This window comes from Xenopus laevis, chromosome 7L (assembly GCF_017654675.1).
Source record: "Xenopus laevis strain J_2021 chromosome 7L, Xenopus_laevis_v10.1, whole genome shotgun sequence".
Taxonomy (NCBI): Eukaryota; Metazoa; Chordata; class Amphibia; order Anura; family Pipidae; genus Xenopus; species Xenopus laevis.
The window spans coordinates 66,473,849-66,495,250 of NC_054383.1; the positions used below are offsets into that span (position 1 = coordinate 66,473,849).

At 37.3% G+C, this 21,402-nt stretch overlaps 1 protein-coding gene across 4 annotated transcripts in view; it reads left to right on the top strand.

The window, feature by feature from the left end:
* The window catches only part of kif1b.L (kinesin family member 1B L homeolog), a 128,858-nt gene that overhangs the window by 69,345 nt on the left and 38,111 nt on the right, over positions 1–21,402 (top strand). For all 4 annotated transcript variants that reach the window (XM_018225634.2, XM_018225639.2, XM_018225638.2 and 1 more), the window contains 4 exons: positions 15,962–16,064; positions 17,144–17,292; positions 18,174–18,352; positions 19,061–19,198. In XM_018225634.2, coding sequence (XP_018081123.1) covers positions 15,962–16,064; positions 17,144–17,292; positions 18,174–18,352; positions 19,061–19,198 — 569 coding nt within the window. The remainder of the gene's footprint in view (positions 1–15,961; positions 16,065–17,143; positions 17,293–18,173; positions 18,353–19,060; positions 19,199–21,402) is intronic.

The window sequence follows — 21,402 nt, forward strand, 5'->3', positions numbered from 1 at the left end:
GCTGATTTAGAAAGATCTATGCCTCCTGAGCGCGGCAATGCCAAATATATATAGTTTTATGGAGATTTCTCCCTTATATAGATCAAAATCTACAAGCAGTACACTACCAAATTTCCAAAGCACCACAAAATGGCATACTTCTGATTTCAAGGCCAAACATTCCACTAACAATAGGTTTACCCTAGAAAACTACCCATTATTAGAAAGAACAGATTATGGAGAATCAAAAATGGGTAAATATATCTATGTACTCGAAACTACCAAGTTGCAATTCTTTCCTAAAGTCATAATTTTTTATGAAAAATAACCTAAAAACTTCCAATCTACAGCATCATACTTCCCACACATCATTAGGTACCAATATAAAAACCCCAGTTTGATGCCCAATATGTATAGGTTTACCTAAGCATGTGGCATATAGAGGCCCCAAAACTTAGACATCCCATTTGAGCTATCAGTTCTGTAATTCCAGGTACTGCATCAACACATAGTTTTGGGGGGGGGGGCAAAGGCAGAAAAAAAGTACGTTCTGTGAAGAAAGACCCCTACTGTGTATTATCTGCCACAAGACCCTCCTAACAGCAGAAAGACCCCCCCCCCCAAAACCATGTATTTTTGGAAAGTACACATTCCGACTAATCCAAACTAGGTAATTTTGTTTTTCTACTCCAAACTACCATACTGCAAAGCTACGCTAAAGGCAGCGGTTTTTATGACATTTCTGAAAATCGCCTAATAATATTGCAATCTGTCACATTTATTTCACCCAATTACATACATACAATTGTAAAACACCCAAAATATTGATGACAAGGGTCTACTGAACAGTTTGATGCCCAATATGCATAGATTTACCAAAGTACTGTATGTGGTATGTACACACCCCAAATGAAAAACATGCTTATTTCACGCTGGCCAACACAGCTGCTGAAAACAGAGCCCTGACTGTGCATTATGTGCCGTAAGACCCCCAAACTGTAAAAAGACCCCCTGAAAATCATATATTTTTGGAAAGCACATATTCTGACAGATCAAACAAAGTAACATACATCTTTCTATACCAAAGCACCAAACAGCAAAACTATACTAAAGATACATAAGAAACAATAATTTTGTAACTCAATGAAATAGCAAAATAACCGATCCAACTGTGTAATTAGTGGCCAAAATAGATTATCCAATTGTCACAGTGCCAAAATAAACAGTTTTTTGTGGTAAAAAAAAACAACAAAATGATAAAATGAAAAAGTAAAAAAAACCCTCTTTGTGAGTTTTTTGTGTAAACATGTGTGTGTACACTTCTAAAAGTTGTGTGACAGTGTCTATATAAGTCTATATAACTGTTTATTAGTGCATATAATTATAACAAAAAAGAGAGGCCACTTACCGTTCCTGGAGCAGGAGGGATGATCTGATGGCTGGAGGAGTCCTGGAGCATTGTGTCTGCAAGCCTCGGTAAGCAGGAAGTGTGTGGGCGGGCCCAGATGAAGAAGGAAGCCGGCAGTGCAGCAGATGCGTGATCAGTGTGATTGTTGCCATTTGCTGCTTCTAAGTCGGTACTGCAACAATCCTGTCGCAGGACCAACATGACAGTCCCCCAGCCTCGTTGCCCAGGGGGTTGTCAGTGCTGCCCACTCTCTGCAGAGGCACTGATGCAGAGAGAACAGTGGATTTCTACAAGAACGTACATTGTACGTCCTTTGCAGCACATACACCGTACGTGCTTGGCAGGCAAAGGGTTAATGCATACATGAAACAAGCTTAAAAAACACAGTTCACTTACACTACACATGGACTACAAAACAGGATGCCAGAATGATTTAAACTTGAAAACTTTGTAATCACATACTGCCAAAATAAGGTTAGGGAGGGATGATCTAATCCCATATTTTAAAGCAAGTAGATGTGGAATGCATGAAAATGTACAAAAGGCTGATGCCACTTTGTTCAGTGTCGGACTGGGGGTTGGGTCCGGGCCCAACAAGGCTGCCCCAAGCCTGCACACACCCGCCACATGCCCCGACCCCTCCTCCTCCTCCAACTCTACAGCCCCTGTACCAGACACAACCCTCCTCCGCCTGCCTCTCCCGTGACCTTTTCGCAAGTACCTGTGTCTTTTGCATGTTTTCTATCAATGAGGGTGGTCTGAGAGCAATATTTTCAAGCTGATGGGGGAGGGAGCTGGTCTTGGCTGGCGGGACCCACTGTTTGTTTTTTTTTCTTGGTGTCCCTCCGGCCCAGTTCAACCCTAGTTGCGTTTTTACAACAAAAAATTTTTCTTGGCGGAGTAATAACACGAGTGCATAAACAGGAGTAGCATAAGATGATTCAGGGTACCACTAATTACGAGGCACAGTCTTGTGACAATTGCCTGTGCCATCTTGAAACCACAGCTTAGTTTTGTCATGATTTATTAGTTGTGTTAGTGCGTTGCAAGCAGCACTCAAACTTCATGCCATTTCACCTTCATTGTTTGCCATTTTGCAGGCTTTAGAAATGCATTTGTTTGCGATGTAGTTTATTCGAATGTGTTATTGACATAATTAAGCTGCATAGGGCATTTTTAAAAATTCAATGGTCCATTAACCTGCCACATGCTCCTACTTGGAGATAATTTATGGTTTATGCTGCTGGACATTTTAAACATATATTCATTAAAAATATTAGATCTTTGAAGTTAATCCAGCCAATTGAGCCCTGTGTGTTTTTGTTTTTTATTGGTTGAAAAATGTTACTGCAAGAAATAATTTCAAATTCTATTTTGTTAGTCGAGCAAAATACACTTACACTTTTTAAACTATTTAAATCTTGTTTCCTTATGTCTTGGAATTCACAATCACAGCAAGCAGGTTATTAAAGGGCTGGTTCACCTTTTAGTATGTTTATATAATGTCTCCTGGTACTTAAATCCTTTTAAACAAAAAACCCAAATCCCAGACCTGTTGAGGTATAAGTCAATGAGAGATGCAAAATTTTAATTTTTCTTGGCCTGCGCAAGGTTTAGCTTGAATATCTGACTTTTTCAGGGGTTTTGGACAAAAACTCGAAAAATTTGAGCTTTTTGAGGGGAAAAAGCCAGAAACAGAGGAATTCAGGGCAAAAGCCTGAAAAATTTGAGCAGGAGTTTTGTTTGATTTTATCAAGTTTTTCCGCAATCTGATTAAATAGAGTATTTTTATTAATAAATAAGCTAAAATAATTTTTTATAATAAAATATGAAATACATTCAGATTTTAGTAAATAGCCCCCTTACTGTCTAGCATAGACAAAACAATATCCATTTGTGAAGTAAAACTCTAAGAAGAAAATCTCTTGTTTCTCTCTAAAATAGTTCCAGCAACTTTGGTAATGGTATTTCTCTCTGAGTGACGTGTAAACCTCCAAATATGTTTGTAATGGACTACTAACAGAGAATCCCCCCCCCCATACTACCTCCTTCTTTTATCCTCTTACTGCATTTGAAAGCCAAATGCTCTGCTTCTACCATTATGCATACATCTGCTTCATCTGTCACTCAAGTGCCACCGTCCAACACTTTTTTTTCAGTTCATTTGGTTTGATAGTTCACCGTGAATAAATGTGACAATTTTTCTAATATTTAAGTGTAAAGTTTAATTTTTCACCTTCATTTGTCTTTCTAAAGCTCTCTGGGAGGGGAGGGGGGTTGTCGACCCTGTGAACTGTTCTAAATTGATATATTTAATTGATGCATTTTTATCTTTGGCCCTGCTGACAAGAATCCCCGAGTTTCATTAAAGGCAGCTGTTAGAATTGATAAAATGTATCAACTAAATGTAGCAAATTGTAATAGTTCAGTTTCTGTACTTGGTTTACTGAGCTTCCAGACTGAAACACCAACGACATGGACATTAAACTTAGATTTTGGAAATACTGTCAAAAATGGAAAGCAATTGAAAAAGTCTTTATTTCTGTTGAACAACTAAAACAACTGAAATGAAAATAAGTATTTGGAACTTGATCAACCCCTTTAATGTGGTGTGTTTCTGCACCAGAGAAGAAAGGTGGGATTGTAATTCATGATTTGGAAAATGTTTTTATTTTTACATACAATTTTACTAAGCTATTTTCTCTGTGGTATTTGGTTTGTTCTGGTTGTCCGCATTAGCACATACCATTTCTATAAGGGACTTGTCCTCAATAAATCTTACCCCTCTTGAGACTTCATGACTAGCCCCTAGCCTAACTTGGTGACAAGTTTGACAGGTCATTGTATTGTAACTTAAATGAAAACTATACCCCCAAAATGAACACTTAAGCAACAGATAGTTGACATCATATTAAGTGGCATATAAAAAAAGAATCTTACCATCATATTAAGTGGCATATAAAATAATAATCTTACCAAACTATGTGTGTATATATATATATATATATATATATATATATATATATATATATATATATATATATATATATATATATATATATATATATATATAAAAAAAATATATATATATATATATATATATATAATATATATAAATTTTTTTTTTTTTTTTTTTTAAGTAAATCTTGCCCTTTGACATATCTTGCCATCAGCCACCATTTTGTGATGGTCTTTGTGCTGCCTCAGAGATCACCTGACCAGAATTACTACAACTCTACCTCTAAGAGGAAGAAATGTTGAAGCAAAAGACAGAACTGTGTCTGTTTATTGGCTCATGTGACTTAACCAGTATGGTTTGTTGGTTTGTTTGTGTGCACAGTGAATCATACAATCTCAGGTGTGGCCCTTATTTTTTTAAAATGGCAATTTTCTATTTATGATTACCCAATGGCGCATATTACTAGAAAAGTATATTATAAAAATAGTGTATTTACATGAAGCAGGATTTTACATATGAGCTGTTTTATGCAATATCTTTTTATAGAGACCTACATTGTTTGGGGGGTATAGGCTTCCTGTCCTTAGGATTCTGCTTGGTCATTCATTGATGCAGCCTAATCAACATGGGTTCCACTATTTAGCTTGTGGGCCAGACAATGGTGTGACTAAAAGTATGTGTGGCCAACTAAACTTTTACTTTAGACTTTCTAAGTATTGTGTTGTTTGACAAAGTTGACTTGCACCCGACCATAACTCGCCTGCTGAGCTTAATGCTGAAACTCAAATCTAAATTTGAACCCTAATTTTTATATTTAAATATTGGAAAACTCTGATCTTTTTCGACTTCAGGCAAACCATCATATTTGTACTATTTGGCCACCGATATCTTCAAGGAGGAATGGACTAAAGTAAAAAAAAAAATGATGTTACATACTACGTAAATTAAAAACAACGATTTTTTGTCATGCCTCAATCAGGAAATAGTGTTTAATTCAAGATAATGTGTTAAAGCAACCTAGCTTTAAATACTGAACACGTATGAGCACAAGGGTGCAGTCTTTGTAGACTATGGGACAGCCTTTAAATTAATCAAAGGAACAACCACTTATCTCAAACTCAGATGTGTACCGTAAAGTGTGGTGTGCTTCTGCGTTATTCTCCTGAAATGTATTTGTCCCATCTCTTCCTCTATGCAAGACACAAGGTGTGCTTCCCATTCATTGAGTAAATTGTACTAAGATTGTTGAGAACCTTGAGAATCTGTGAAAGAAAAGCATACCTAGCAAAAAGTAGTAATGTAATTCAAAAGTTTTTTTTTTTTTTTAAATTATATAAATCAAATTGCATAGAAAATTACAGACTACTATGTAGTGGCAGCAGCAAACCGCTCTGTGCTGTGCACCTTAACCACTGTTCTTACATGTAAGACAATGAAGTAAATATAGTGTTTTTAAAAATGCTTGTTCTACAATCAGAAGTGCCATCTGAGCAAAAAGTTGATGTAAGATAATTATAGGGCTTGTTTTTGCAAAAAAATCTCCATGGTTTATATATTTATTTTTTGTACCAACAATGCATTAGGCAAAAAAATCTCCATGGTTTATATATTTATTTTTTGTACCAACAATGCATTAGGCTCTTTCGCAAAAAAATGCATTAGGCTCTTTCGCAAAAAAATCTCCATGGTTTATATATTTATTTTTTGTAACAACAATGCATTAGGCTCTTTCTTAAATCACCCTTGTGCTCATACATGTTCAGTATTTAAAGATAGGTTGCTTTAACACATTATCTTGAAGCTGGCATATGCTTTATAGCACACCCCATAAGTTTTGCTCCCATGCATCTTTATCATTTGGTAACTAAGGGGTAAAAATTGCAGCGGTTTTTTTCTTTTTGTTTGTTTTTTTTGCATTAAATGTCAGTTTGCAGATGCAATTTAGTACATAAAGGTGCAACAAAGGAAACGCTGTAAGTAACACATCCTCAAGGCATCGCTTCATTTCAGAGCTCTTGTGCCATACACTCTTTACCTTTGCACCTTGTGCCTTCTTCAGAAAACCAGAAGCAACCAGCATTTGGGACATGTTAATACACAAGTTCCTTTGTGGATAAGGTGTATGCATACTTAAAATTCTGTGAATAAAATGCTTTGCAGGAGTTCTGATTCAGCACTTGGGACTCTCCCAAATGGCCGAAAATAACAACAGATGTGTTTTGACCAGAGCACCATAGTTCTGCCCCCTGCTATCTTTAAATACATGGCATTCTGCAATAAATTAGTTAGCTCACATATGTATGACTTTTTAGCATTTATAGAAAATGTATTAAAGGAGAAGGAAAGGTTAAAGAGGTACTGTCGTGAAAAGGAAAATTAATGCAAGCTAAATCATACTGAAGTAAGAAACTTTCTAAATACAATCAAATAAAAATTCTGCATGGTTTCTGAAATAATTGTTTATAGTCACTATTCCTCTCTCAGCATCTGTTTCTCTTCATTCTGTTTTCATGCAGCAGTTGGGTGTCAGATAAATGATCAAATATATCTTATAGGGGGCTCCCATTCTTAGCAAATGTATAACTCAAATAACTGATTCCAGTACAAACAAAAATCTAACAAAAATAACTGTCTTTTACACAAATCTTGATTGTAGAGAGAGACAGAATTTCTGGTTATTTAAATAAAGTGAGCTCTATGTCTTCTAGGTAAAGAGAGCCCATCCATAAGATATATTAGATCATTCATTTGACACCCAACTACTGAATGAGGAGAAACAGATGCTGAGAGAGGAATAGTAAAGATAAACTTGATTTTTTTCTGAAACGGTACAGAATTTTTAATTGATGGTGTTTACAATAGGTCCCCTTTAAAACCAAATAGCTTTATCAGAAAGGTCTATATAAATACACAAGTAAACCCTCAAAGACTTCTTTCAGCTTAAACCTCCAGAGCATGGGCTTCACCATGCGCTCAGTTTGCTTCTCTTTCCCCCCTCCATTCCCTACTGTAATCTGTGCCCTGATTTATGAGCAAGCAGGGAGAAGTGATGTCACACCAAGCTAATAAAGCAGCTGCTATCCTTAACAAACAAAGTGCTTTTAGAGCTGTTTACTCAGGTATGGTAAAGAAGTCTACAGAATAAATATAGAGTTCTAGCATGCAGTGTTATGGCTAATCTATTGGCAATAAACTACTTTGGTAGTTTTCCTTCTTTTAAGTGATTACAGGCATCAGAGGAGCAGAGCACAATGGTTAGGATATGTGTATTACTTTCACCCTTTCTGTGCAGGGATCCCCAACCTTTAGAATCCTTGAGCAACATTCAGAAGTAAAAGGAGTTGGTGAGCAACACTAGCATGAAAAATGTTGCTGGGGTGCCAAATAAGGGCTGTGATCGGCCATTAGTAGTCCCTATGTGGCTTGTCAACCTACATTGAGGCTTTGTTTGGCATTACACCTGGTTTTTATGCAACTAAAATTTGCCTCCAAGCCTGGAATTCAAAAATAAGCACCTGCTTTGAGGCCATTGGGAGCAACATCCAAGAGGTTGGAGATCAACATGTTGCTCACGAGCTACTGGTTGGGGATCACTACTAGTAGTGCTTCCAATTGGAAAGTGACCACTGAATTTATACATACTTACACCAGTATGCAGTGAATTTAGAGGTACATCAGTCCTATTCAGATGATGTGGTTGAGGGTTGTAGTGCAACATAATCTAGCATAGTGAATCAACCATTGTGAATTTAATAGTACAATAAATAAATCTAAGGAAATGAACATGGCTCAATTCAAATAAATCCAGTGATTCATTGTATTGGTGTCTGCAATCACTCAATAAATCTTCTATAAACATTAATGGCAATGACACACAAGCCGACTCGCAATGTTTTTGGCTAAATTGAGGGAAAATGTCTGCTTTGACAATTTCCCTCCTTTGAGCTGAATTGCTGTCAGTAGTGTAACTTGCGGCAATCACAATATTCATGAAGGGCAAAGCAGTTTCACAGAGATTTGTTACCCGTGGTAGCGAATGTTTAACATGCATGACAAATGTCTTTATGTTTCATTGCCCTTGAACTTCAGCAACATGGGGTCAACATATTCATTACACTTACAGTCTGTACTGATTTAGGAAGTGATCAGTGTGCTCCTGTAATTACATGACTTTATATTTTGAGTCCCTCCTGCTGTGCTAGGAGCCAGCCCACATTTTTACCTACACATGGTAACACCGCCAAATATTAAATGAGCAGCTGTGAGAAAACAAGCTCAACAATACCAAAGTGGAGTCCGGGTGCTCATGCTTCCCTCAACAAGAGAACTTTGTCAACATCAAATGAAGCATGTGGTGGCACTAAAACTGGACCACAATTGTAGATTTGTGGATTTAAAGGAGAACTAAACCCCCAATAAGAAAATCCACATCTACTACCCTAGATCGTCCCCCTCCCAGCTCCCCCCCCGCATAGTTCATTACTGGATTTAAAGGAGAACTGAACCCCCAATAAGAAAAGCCACATCTACTACCCTAGATAGTCCCCCTCCAAGCTTCCCCCGGCATGGTTCATTACTCCTGACAGTGTTCCTAACAGCATGCTCATGTATCTGTGCAGAGTAACACAGTGGAGCTCATGGGCTCCATCTTCAGGATCTTCAGTCTTCTTCTGTAACGTAGCGCCATATTGGCGCATGCGCAGTTGGAGCCAGTGGCATAACTAGATGTTACTGATCCCCATAGCAAATTTATTTTAGGGCCCCAAAATATCCAGATATTGTCCTGTTTTACCAATATATATTGAAATTGCTCATTAAATAGGGCCTCATGGGGCCCCCCTATACTTCCTGCTTCCTCTGTAGTCCCCCCCCCCCCCCGGTTGGAGCAGTCTGGTATTTGTAGCAACTGCGCATGCACCAAAAGTGCAGTGAATTGCCGAAGGGAAGAAAGAGGATGCGAAGAAGACTGAAGTGCTACTCTGCACAGATACATGAGCATGCTGTTAGGGACACATTCAAGAGTAATTGAACTATACAGGGGGGGAGCAGGGAGGGGGGACTATTTAGGGTAGTAGATGGGGTTTTTCTTATTTAGCTGTTTAGTTCTCCTTTAAAACAGTTTTTTTCCTTGGGATGTTATTCATTTAAATAAAGTAAGAGCCGTATGTAGTTTGTGCTTAAAGGGAGACTTAATCAAAGACCTGTGATTAAAGGAGAGCAAAACCTGCCATTTCTTATCTTTGGCCCTGCTGAGTAGAATCATTAAAAGCAGCTGTTACAATTGATGCAATAGTTGCTAAATTTCCACTGCTGAGAAATGTACCAACAAAAAGTAGCAAATTGTAACAGTTCAGACTGCACCTGGATCACTGAGCTGCCAGACTGAAACACCAGAGCGAGGAAGCTTTCAATCTTCAAATATGGAAAAACTGGCAAAAATAAAACATGAAAATCAATTGGAAAAGTCTTTATTTCTGGGGAACAATTTGTAAACAAATGAACTGAAAAAAACATGTTTTTTGGATGGTGAACAACCCCTTTAAATCCATACAAAAATACCCCTTCATGCATCCCAGCCCATACCTTGTTTCATTGTGAAGTGCTGTATTGTGGGACTTGAAGTTCCTCTGCTTTCCATAGTAGGCTTCTCCAAAAAACAGGGGATTTCAAGTAGCAGCTCTCCGTGCTCAGCAGTGACCAGCTATCAATTGTAATTTGTAAGTAGTCTGGGCAGTGGCTAAAGAGGTACTTATTTTTTCATTTTTTTTTCAAAGTGGTATCCTCCTTTACATATGGAAGTTGTCATGAGCTACAGTCTGCATCCTCTGGAAGATCTCATGGTGTGCTTGGTTTTTTTCACAGGGAAATCTTACTATGCTTGGTAAAAACAAATTCTGCCATTTTACTGAATATACAATGCATTGTTTGCAGTCTAAAAAATTGGCCCAAAATTAAAATATCCTGAGACCAATCAATGATTATGGATCTAAGGGATTTTCATTGTACTATACTGATCTCAGAAAAGTATTTTATTCTACTGTAAATGTCATTGCTGCTCAATATATGACTGCAAGTAAAAATGCTGTAATATAAGATTTATGCTAGGATAGGAATAGAATTCCTTTAAATTAATTATTTGCTTGCCAGTTATGCAGAGAGAATACCCATGATTGTTGTTAAAATGTAATATGGATAATGGTTTAACTGTAACTGTATTTCCCTGTTAAGGGAATTGTAATTGTAAAACCCCCAAAAAAGATTCTCCCCACATGCTTACTCCTAGTATTTCTATATACCCAACCCATGTAGATGCATTCATCCCCCCCCCATACACTTTTTCAATGTACTGCTGCCTTGCACTGGTAAAAGTTCTTTGTTTGCCATTCATGCTAGAGAAAAGAAGAAAAGGCACAGATTGCATAGCAGATAACAGATAAGCCTGGTAAAACACCATCCTATTCTACAGAGTATATCTGTTATGTGCTATGTAACCTGTGCCTTTTCTCCTTTTTACCATCTTAAATGGAGCCCCTGTGGCTACACAGCATCTTGCTTATAATAAACTATAGTAGTCTTTCTAAATGAAACAAGGCAGCAGTATATTATATTGTAATTACTTTGATACACCTACATTTTTGGTATTACCGTTCCTTTAAGGGATCCTGGGAATCCACAAGTAAATAATGCTGTTGTCTACTTTTCTTTTCTATTAAAAATAGAAACCACTTTGTGTGATTTGTGATACGCAAGACACATTTCACACGTATTTTTGGCCACTGTTTCTTCCATGCACCATAGTATGTTCAGTGCTATTATTTGTGCTTTGATGAGCAGATCAGCATTGCGTTTTAGGAAGGGTGCTATAGGTTTGCAGTTTCTCAATGTGAGAGCAGGTCTGTACTGGGACTCAAAATAGGCCCTGGCATTTTAAATACACAGAGGCCCAACCAGTCCCCCAGCAGCCCACTCCACATGACTGTTTATGGCTTCTTACAGCAGCCCCTCTGGAATTTGCCAGAACTCATAGATTGCCAGTCCGGGCCTGGCTGAGAACCTGGCTCTTTGTGAAAATATGTGTGGTAATTATGCATAAAAATAGACTATTCATGTTCAGGTATTGGAGCAATATATAATAAAACTCAATAAAATTGAGTTGTCAAACCTGTAGCCATTCAGCAATGATAGGGCTTGATTTGAAGAAAAATCCTAGTTGCTCTACTACAAACACTGAAGGTCAGTTTGGGTAAGATTTAGGGTGAACCCTGTCTCACTCAAAGTCTGCCTTATGTGTGTCCTGTTCTTGGATCTGGCGGTGGGGGGGGGAGGGGAACAAACCCCTCGACATGTGACCGTAGACTTATTTGGTTCACTTGGTGTTCTTAAAACACCTGTGACTAAGCACAGGTGAAACAAAGTGGGTCATCCACATAGTGTGCCCTTATCTTTATAACTCTCTACTGACCAGTAAGATTAGAGTGGACCTGCTTTTCTCCACCTGTGAACAAAACACAGGTAGAGAAAAGCTGATCTGTTGACTGTGCCGATATACTTATAATTATCTAATGAACAGTCAGTCAACCTAAAATGATGCAAAGCAGTAATGCATTAGTATCCTATATCTATGTATTCCATCTCTTCTTTCTCTTCCTGTGATGCTTGAAGGTCCAAGCTTCAAGTTCATTAAATTTGTGCCAACTGCAATTAAAGAGGAACTGCTGCCCCTCTTCATTTCATCTGTCAATGCCACTAGCTGATACAGTGAATTGGCAGATTAAATTTTCAAATCTGTTTTATCAAAGAGCTGGCTAATATCCATGGGACAAAAATCAGATGTGATCTTTTTGTTTAGATAGAAAAATATTTCCCTTATTACTATTTTACGAAACAGATGACGTGTATAGTCAAAAACTATCAAAATTAACTAACAAACTAAACACTCACTGTCTTATAACTTTGCTGTAGTTGTATAGGGTGCCATAAGCCTGTCAAAGCCCCATCCATTGTGTAAAAGTCCACATGCAATAGTATGTAGAGGCAAGAATGACAACTTTCAAAAGGAAATTGCATCCCTTCCATTAAAATCTTATTGTAAGTTCTGCAGAGTGAACAGTGTGTGGCATGCAAACAGTAAGGCTTTAAAAACAACCAATAAAAAAACGATAGGCTTTTTTTTACAGCATTGGATCTATACTGCCCTACCTGTCGCCGGCTATTTCCTTCACTGTAATCTGATCGTTCGGCCCTAGCCCTAACCCAATATCGTGCTGCCTTTGGTGGGCATTAGTTAACATCAATTTCAAGGCATTCTTGACTTATAATGGTAGATCAGTCAAATATAAATATTTATTGGGCTTCATAGTTTGTTTTTTAGATGATAAATTACATACTTTTACTACTTTCTACAGCTATTATACCAATATACAGAGTAGATATGCTGGGGTAGTCTGCAAATGTTTTAGTACATTGATAACAGAATTTCAGTATTACTTGAGTAACCTGCACCTCTACGGATTGTGTTGCTTTAAACATTAAATGTTTGTATGCAATTTGTTTACGTAAGATAAATTTAGAAAATGCTGCTTGAATGCTGTCCTCAGAATAAACGTCAATATGCTCTTAAAACCAGCTTGTCAGTCTGTTTATATTTCTTGCCTCATGCTAGATATGCATTTAAAAGATTCATACTAACTTAACAAAAATACACAGCAAAACACTTTCAGAGGGCCACATAAGTTAAATCTAAAGCCCCTGTATGGTGGTCTAGTAGCTTTCCAGTATGAATGCATCTACAATATAAATATAAAGTACAACTGCTTAAAAGATTAAGAGCTAAGTATTAAAGATGCAAGAGAAAATAGATCCCTGCACAATAGAGCTTACAGTCTAAGTGGTTTATGAATCCTAATTTTGTCATTTTAATCATGTTTTCCATAATATTACTACCGTAATCCTCTCTCATTAAAATAAATATAGTTAAATACGGTATGTTGATGATGAAGGCATTTCTCAAGTGTCAGAACATTTCATTGCAGCTGATCACTGAGAGTAAGTTACTGTATATCCAATTACTAGGTCAGTGCCACAGCAGGAGTCTTTCCGTGTCAGTTGCCACAATCAGGGTGGGGGGAGGCCACCTAAAGACATAGGGACCAAAATTACATGTAGTCCTTATGGTAAGCATTTTGTCAAAAACACAGAAGTTTGCATTTCTGAAAAATAGATTGAGCATATTATTTTTAAGACATGGTAAGGTACCATGCAAATGTTTTTTTTTCTGGCATCTTGTCACCTGCAAGGAGTGCCATTTCCGATGGGCAACAAGTCATCCCATGTTTGCTTATTTGAACTGAATGGGAGGCAACATGGACAGTTTTGACCATTTCACCACAGTTTTTCCACATGCAGAGCAGCCTAGAAACATGGGAATCCTTCAAGAGAGGTGTTAGGGACAGCTGTTACAGCTCATTGTTCTGGCTGACATCACTCCATCCTTCAGTACAGCAGTAAAGAAAGACTCCAGTTTATCAGAGCACATTGGGAAAGGAAATTTGCTCTTCTGAAAAAAACATTTTCATCCAGTATTCTACTTGATGAGCACTATTAACAGATGGGTTTTTTTTTATTTTTTAAAAGAACATTTCCCAGGACAGTATCCAGTTAATACTGCTGGTCTTTTTGATTATTTATTATTTGTGCCCCTGAAAAAGACCACTATGGTCGAAACGCGTTGGGCTTACTTATTACTTTTGTCATTTCTGTTGCCCCTCTTTTTTTCAGTAATAAATAATATTTAATTTTTTTGAATTTTGAAAATTGTGTGCAATCATGATCATTAACTTTTTTTTTTTTTTAATTGATGCTGACGAAAAAAAAACATGAACATAAAACAATAGTTAAAAATGCAATTACATTTGCAGCAAATCAATTAATTGTGTGTTATAAAACAGATGTCACAAGCTGTGGACATAGTTTTTATTTTTAACATATTTCATAATTATCAAAGTGAAATCATTCCCTTGGAAGCTTGACAGAATGGGAAAGCAGAGCCCTTTCTATAGTACTGCTGGTGGGTCACTCAATGATCAGTTTTAACATTTTGTAAACATAAAGACTTGCCTGTTGTAGATTTAGTATGCTACTTAATGAAAATTTAATTATTGTATTAAAACTAGTTGGGTCAATTGATAAAAACATTGTATAGCATAGCAAAGAACTATGATTAAGTGGCTCTTTTCACATGTTTAGGGGTGCTTCATCACCCAGAGGGAAATTTCCTCTGCCTCAAGCGATGAAGTGCCCAAGAATGCCTGCCCTTCCGCATTTCTTTTAAATCGATGCCTGTAAAACGCGGTACATGCAGTGGTCCTGGGTACTTGCCTAAATATGAGGAAAGAGGCATTTTTTTCATGATTACCTGGGTGGGGCAGGCACTTCATCACCCATAGGAGAGGAGATTTACCACTGGGTGAAGAAGTGCCCTGTCTGGTAAGAAGTGTCCACTGGAGCAATGGTTAGTTAGGCTTATATTTTTTTCAAGCCACCCTTTATATGTAAATATGAATAATGTCATATACGGAAAATAAGGAAAAAACCTTGATTATATATATTTTCATTTTGATACAAGAAAAAGTTTTTGCAGCTGAAGTTGCTATAGATTAATATTATTCTAAAACCAGATCAATCTAGAATTGATTAGCTTTTATCACTGTATACATTTTATGAAAATTTAACAGAAAATCTTCTTATGTGACAGATGCCTTATATGTCAATGTCTTCCATGACCCCTGAAATCTAACACTTTGTAGCCAATGTTCCATATACAAATACTACCTTATGACAAGTTTTTTTTTCCTGTCCAGACAGACAATTACAGTAAAAGAAGCAAAGCCAAAGCTGATATAACTGCAAAAGTGCATTTTATTCACACATGTTTTGTGTTTAAAGCCTTTTATAAAGTGCTTTGTGTAGTTTTGTATAATTGTTTAAGTATAGAGAGTCTATTCTCAGCCGAAGAAAGTACATTCATAGTTGAGAAATGATTACTTGAAAGGTAAAAATGCTTTATTCATCATGGCTTTAAAGCATAAGCAAGAGTTTTTGTTGTAAAACCCCTAAGATTATTCTAAACATCTTCCAGAATGACATATATTTCTTCCTGTAGTGAGTCTTATTTGGCTTCTAAATTACAAGCACCTTAAAGTCAGCTCTTATAGCTACTTTGTTTGTTGAAGGTTCTACCCCCTTTTCCTTTCTGAGATTTTCTTCTCTTCGACTATGAAGACTTTAATCAGGGGCCATTTGGGCATGCCCTCTACCTCTGCTCCAACAGAAATCACTCAGGCATGCACAGTAGGCACCTATTTGAGGTCTTCAAAGAGGGGAGGACAGCTAAGGGTGCAGAGCTTCATACTAGACAAGGAAGTAGCTAAAACGCCTGAAGTTAAGCTGCTTGTAATTTAGAAACCAAGTAAGACTCTGGGAGAAAGGTATATTATTCTGTGGGATATTTAGTTATTTTAGAGAGAGAGAATAAAAAAAGGTTTACTTAGTTTTAAGCACGTCTGCCCCTGTGATGTTTTCGTTATTTTCTGTACTCTCTGTCTCTCTATGATCAGGACTATGAGAGCAAACTGCAAGCTCTGCAGAAACAAGTGGAGACTCACTCACTGGCAGCAGAGACCACAGAAGATGTGGAAGAAGAAGAAGAAGAAGAGGAAGGTAAGGGCAATTGCTGGAAGACTTTTCCACATAATCATTTTCAGCACAATATAATGAGAAAAATAGCGAAACCCACATCTATGTGCCTCCCCCCACACACACACACACGCACACAAACCTAGTGTATGCATTGCTGTTTTGATTGTTTAGAAATTTCCAGGAGATATTAAATGTTTGTTTTTCATGAAGCTTCCCATTTAGGGGGCTTAAACCTTATAAAGGCTAAAATAAGTAGCAACTCTGATTCTTAAAATCAACATGTAAAAATAAAATGCAAATTGCTTGTTTACCTGCTAATTATTTGTGCTAGCAGTGTTTGCTTCCATGTACAGGTATGGGATCCGTTATCCGGAAACCCGCTATCCAGAAAGCTCCAAATTACGTAAAGGCTGTCTCCCACAGACTCTTTTTTTTATCCAAATTGTAAAAAATGGTTTCTTTTTTCTCTGTAATAATAAAATAGTTCCTTCTACTTGATCCTGACTAAGATATTAATGAATCCTTATTGGAAGCAAAATCAGTCTATTTGGTCTATTTAATCTTTACATGATTTTTCAGTAGGCTTAGGGTAGGACTACATGGACGTTTTCAGTGCGATCTGATGCACTGCAACAACACGCCGGCGTCAAATCGCATGCAACGGAAATAAGGTAAGTAATGGAAATGTCGGATGAAGTCACATCGTCGATCCAACACGACGTGACTGTCGGATGCAGACACAGCATGCAGCATCCGACAGACGTGTTGCGTCAGATCAACGCTGAGACACCATCCGACAATGCATTCACTTACCTTATGTCCGTTGCATGCGATTTGATGCCGGCATTTTGTTGCAGTGCATTGGATTGCGACGAAAACGTCCATGTAGTCCTATCCTTAAGGTATATAGATCCGTTATCTGGAAAACCCCAGGTCACGAACCTATACCTTTTAATTTAGTAGTATGGGGCCGTGAGGATCCTGCTGGTGATCCATAAACATTGTGTCAATCCTACTTAATATAATGGTAGACAAATGCCAGTGATTCCATGTGATTTGTCCCAATGAGAACATTATAGTGATTGTTTACCATATTACAGTTCCATGGACACAGCATGAATATGATTTGGCACTGTGGGCATTTAAGAAGTGGAGAAATCACCAGTTCACCTCGTTGCGGGATTTGCTTTGGGGGAATGCCATGTATCTGAAAGAAGCCAATGCAATAAGTGTAGAACTGAAGAAAAAGGTAAGAAGCAACAACAGTGTATTGAATGGTTATTACAAAAAATTTGTGTGATGATCTATCAATGAAAACATGTTAACAACATCAGAGTGATTGGAGGATTTCTACATTAAGTGAAGGGCAGCTTTAACATAAATGTTCCGTTGCTCAAAGAATGTACAGCTATAGTACTTAAAGGGGTGGTTCTCCTTCAAACAACTAGTTGTTTTCAGATAGATCACCAGAAATAATGACTTTTTCCAATGACTTTCTATTTTCTATGTGTTGCCGTTTTTCTAATATTGAAGTGTCATTTTTCACCTTCTGAAGCTGCTCTGGGAGGGGGGGTCGCTGATCCTGTAAACTGTTCTAAATGGATACATTTAATTGATACATTTATCTTTGTCCCTGCTGAGCAGAATCCCTGGGTTTCATAACAGGCAGCTGTTAGAATTGATACAATAGTTGCTAATAAGCCAGAGATACTGCTGAGAAATGTATCAACTAAATGTTGCAAAATTGTAACAGTTCAGAGTCTGCGCCTGAATTACTGAGCTGCCAGACTGAAACACCAGACAGGGACATTCAACTTTAAACTTAGATTTTGGAAAAACAGTAAAAAATAAATAATGGAAAGTAATTGGAAAAAGTCTTTATTTCTGGGGAACAATCTAAAAACAACTGAATTGAAAAAGTGTTTGGAAGGTGAACAACACCTTTAAATTACAAATTGAGAGCACCATAGATTCAATGTTGTTGAGTTCCTGTTTGTTAATTTCAATGCAGGCTGTTAGTAGACTATTGCACCAATGCAATTCCACAGTATTTAAGCCAGATATCTATGTGGCAAGACAGTCTTCTTTTGCTGTTCTTATTCACACTCTCCTATATATTTTCACATGTAGGTGCAGTTTCAGTTTGTGCTGCTTACAGATACTCTGTACTCCCCACTGCCACCAGAGTTACTTCCGTCTGATGCTGAGAAAACCCCAGAAGACAGGACTTTCCCCCGTACTGTGGTTGCAGTTGAGGTGCAAGATTTGAAAAATGGGGCAACTCACTACTGGTCAATGGAGAAACTGAGGTGTGTATCTACTTTAGGGGCAGATTTATCAAAATGTGAGTTTAAAGCTTAGTAAATAAAAACTCATCCACGTTCTGTTCATTCCTATGCGATTTTTAGAATCGTATTTATCAAATGGTGAGTTTTAACTTTTATCCATTGATAAATAGAATTCTAAAAATCCCAAAGGACTGAATAGAATGTGGATTAGCTTTTTTTTAAGATCTAAACTCGCATTTTGATAAATTATAATTTTAATACAAAAGGGGGTATACAGTGTCAGACTGGCCCACCGGGTTACCAGGAAAACTCCCGGTGGGCCCAGGTGTCAGTGGCCCTCATGCTGCTAAACATTTGGCGTATTTCATGGTCATTCCCTATTTCTATGAGAGCAAAGAGGCTTAATAGATGGAATAATAGGTTATAGGATGTACAACTAAAGAGACTTGGAGAATAGAGGTTGAGTGAGGAGAGGAAGAATAACAGTACTGAGAGTGGGCCCCTTGCCTAAATTTTCTTGGTGGGCCCCTGGTCTAAGATTTCTGGGTGGGCCCCTGGTGTCCCAGTCCGACACTGGGGGTATATTATTCACTATACATAATAATATATATTATTATATATTATAAAGGTTGGTGCAAGCTATACTTAACCTATTCTTGTATATTTACCAGAAATGGGGCTATCCATCAATACCAAAACATCTGAAATTCTTTTCTGATTCCATTCTAGGTTAAGATTAGAGCAGATGCGGGAAATGTATGACCGTGCAGGAGAAATGGCTTCCCATGTGCAAGATGAAAGTGACACAGTAATAACTGGAAATGACCCATTTTACGATCGCTTCCATTGGTTCAAGCTAGTTGGGAGGTATGAGTTGCTCACTGATTTGTACGTTTGTGTCATAATCATATATATAAAATCATATATATTGATTTTGTACCAGGATTAGCCATCCTAGGTCCAGTGTGCCTTATCAAATGTTCTTTTTATTTTTTCCATGAATACAGGTTAAGGTTATTTTGCATAAAAACATTTCGGCTAGTTGCATCTTACAATTATATCACATTTTTGGAAGTTTTAACCATGAAAGAAAGTGGAAGCAATAGAGTTCTTAAAGGAATTGTTCGGTGTAAAAATAAAAACTGGGTAAATAGATAGGCTGTGCAAAATAAAAAGTGTTTTTTAATATAGTTAGTTAGTCAAAAATGTAATGTATAAAGACTGGAGTGACTGGATGTCTAACATAATATCCAGAACTCTACTTCCTGCTTTTCAGCTCTCTTGGTTTACACTGACTGGTTACCCTGGTTACCAGGCAGTAACCAATCAGAGACTTGCTAAAGATCAATTGCAAACTCACTGAACAGATATGTACCATGTGGCCTCCCTTCAAGTCGCTGACTAACTCAGAGTTATAGAGCTGAAAATCAGGAAGTAGTGTTCTGGCTATTATGTTAGACATCCAGTCACTCCAGCCTTTATACATTACATTTTTGGCTAACTATATTAGAAACATGTTTTATTTTGCACAGCCTATTTATTTACCCAGTTTTTATTTTCACACAGAACTGTTCCTTTAATGAATGAATAAGATGAAAGTGAGTGTAGGACTGGCCAGACCAGGGATGTACTTTGCTAGCTTAAATATATTGCAATATTTCCATAAACAATTACTGTTTTGTTTAAAGGGGAAAGCATTAGTAACTTAAAGCACAAAATGTCTCAATGTCCTTATTATATTGCTCATGGGTTGGGAAAAAATATATATATACACTGTATGTATATACATTGATAACATGTCTATGCACATGTTTATATATGCTTACATTGTAGTAATATAGAGCTATATGACCAAAAGTATCTAATCACCTGCTTGTCCTACATCTTACAACCAAGGTATTGGTTGCTGCATCTACTCTATGCTGCATCTACTCCTCTGGGATTGTTTTTTGCTGGATTTAGAACATTGTTCATCCCAATGTGTTAATTTGGGGTGAATCAGAGCTCTGTGCAAGCTAGTCAAGATATTCCACTGCCATCTTAACAAACTAAATCTCCAAGGACCTTGTTTTGTGCACATGGCTGATATTGTGCTGAAGTAGGAAAGGATCCACTCAAAACCGCTGCTTTAAAGTACTAAGAAAGGCATTGGCCTTACAGATTCAGGCAGGTTCCATCCACCAAACCCAGACTTGTCTATCTGTCTGCCCGCCCAGTGAAGAAGTGTGAATAATCACTAGTAATCATGCTTCCACTGCTTCAGTGCCTCCTCAGCCAATACTTGATATTGCGCACAGTGATGTGATATTAGGCTTGTGTGCCACTTCTTGACCCTTGAAACGTATGTTATTAGACTTCTAGGAACCAGCATAATTGTATTGAAGAGTTTACACTGGGTGCAGCTTGAAAAGCTAATTGGACTTGAATGGGTGCCCAGAAACTGCTGACCATTAAGTGTAAATCTGTGTTTTCTCTAAAGCATTCTGTTATACTAAAAGTGCATTTTAACTATTGATTTTATTATGTTCCTGTAGGTCTTCATTTGGTTAACATGCATTGGTTAACATGTTTTCAAGACATCATCTCCCTGCCTATTTCATCCTTTCATTATATTCTGGGAATTGAAGGGGTCAAAGAGTATGAAATGCTGCGTTTTCATAACGTCATAGTGTCTTCTTAGTTTAGTATTTGTTGTAATTAACTATAAACCTCAGCCAACTAATACTCTTTACTATACAATCCTAAATTTCTGTTTTTGGATTGCTGACCTGTTCTCAAACCCAAATATTGTTTCTTTTGTTTTAGATTGTAAATTCTTATAAGCAGTGCCTTTCTTTGCGCATCAGTCTGTATATGTATCTCATTTGTGTTTTTTAATGTATATTCCCCACATTTATTCTCAACAAAATAATCTGTTGGTTTATTCCTATTTGTGGTTAATTAATTTTGCATCCATGGGCTGCCACCCCACTGATTTGTCTTACAGTTATGAGTTTAAGCCATGTGGAGATAGCAGTATGGCATTCCACTTTATTACTAAAGTTTGTAATGCCTGGCCTGGAATAGTTTTG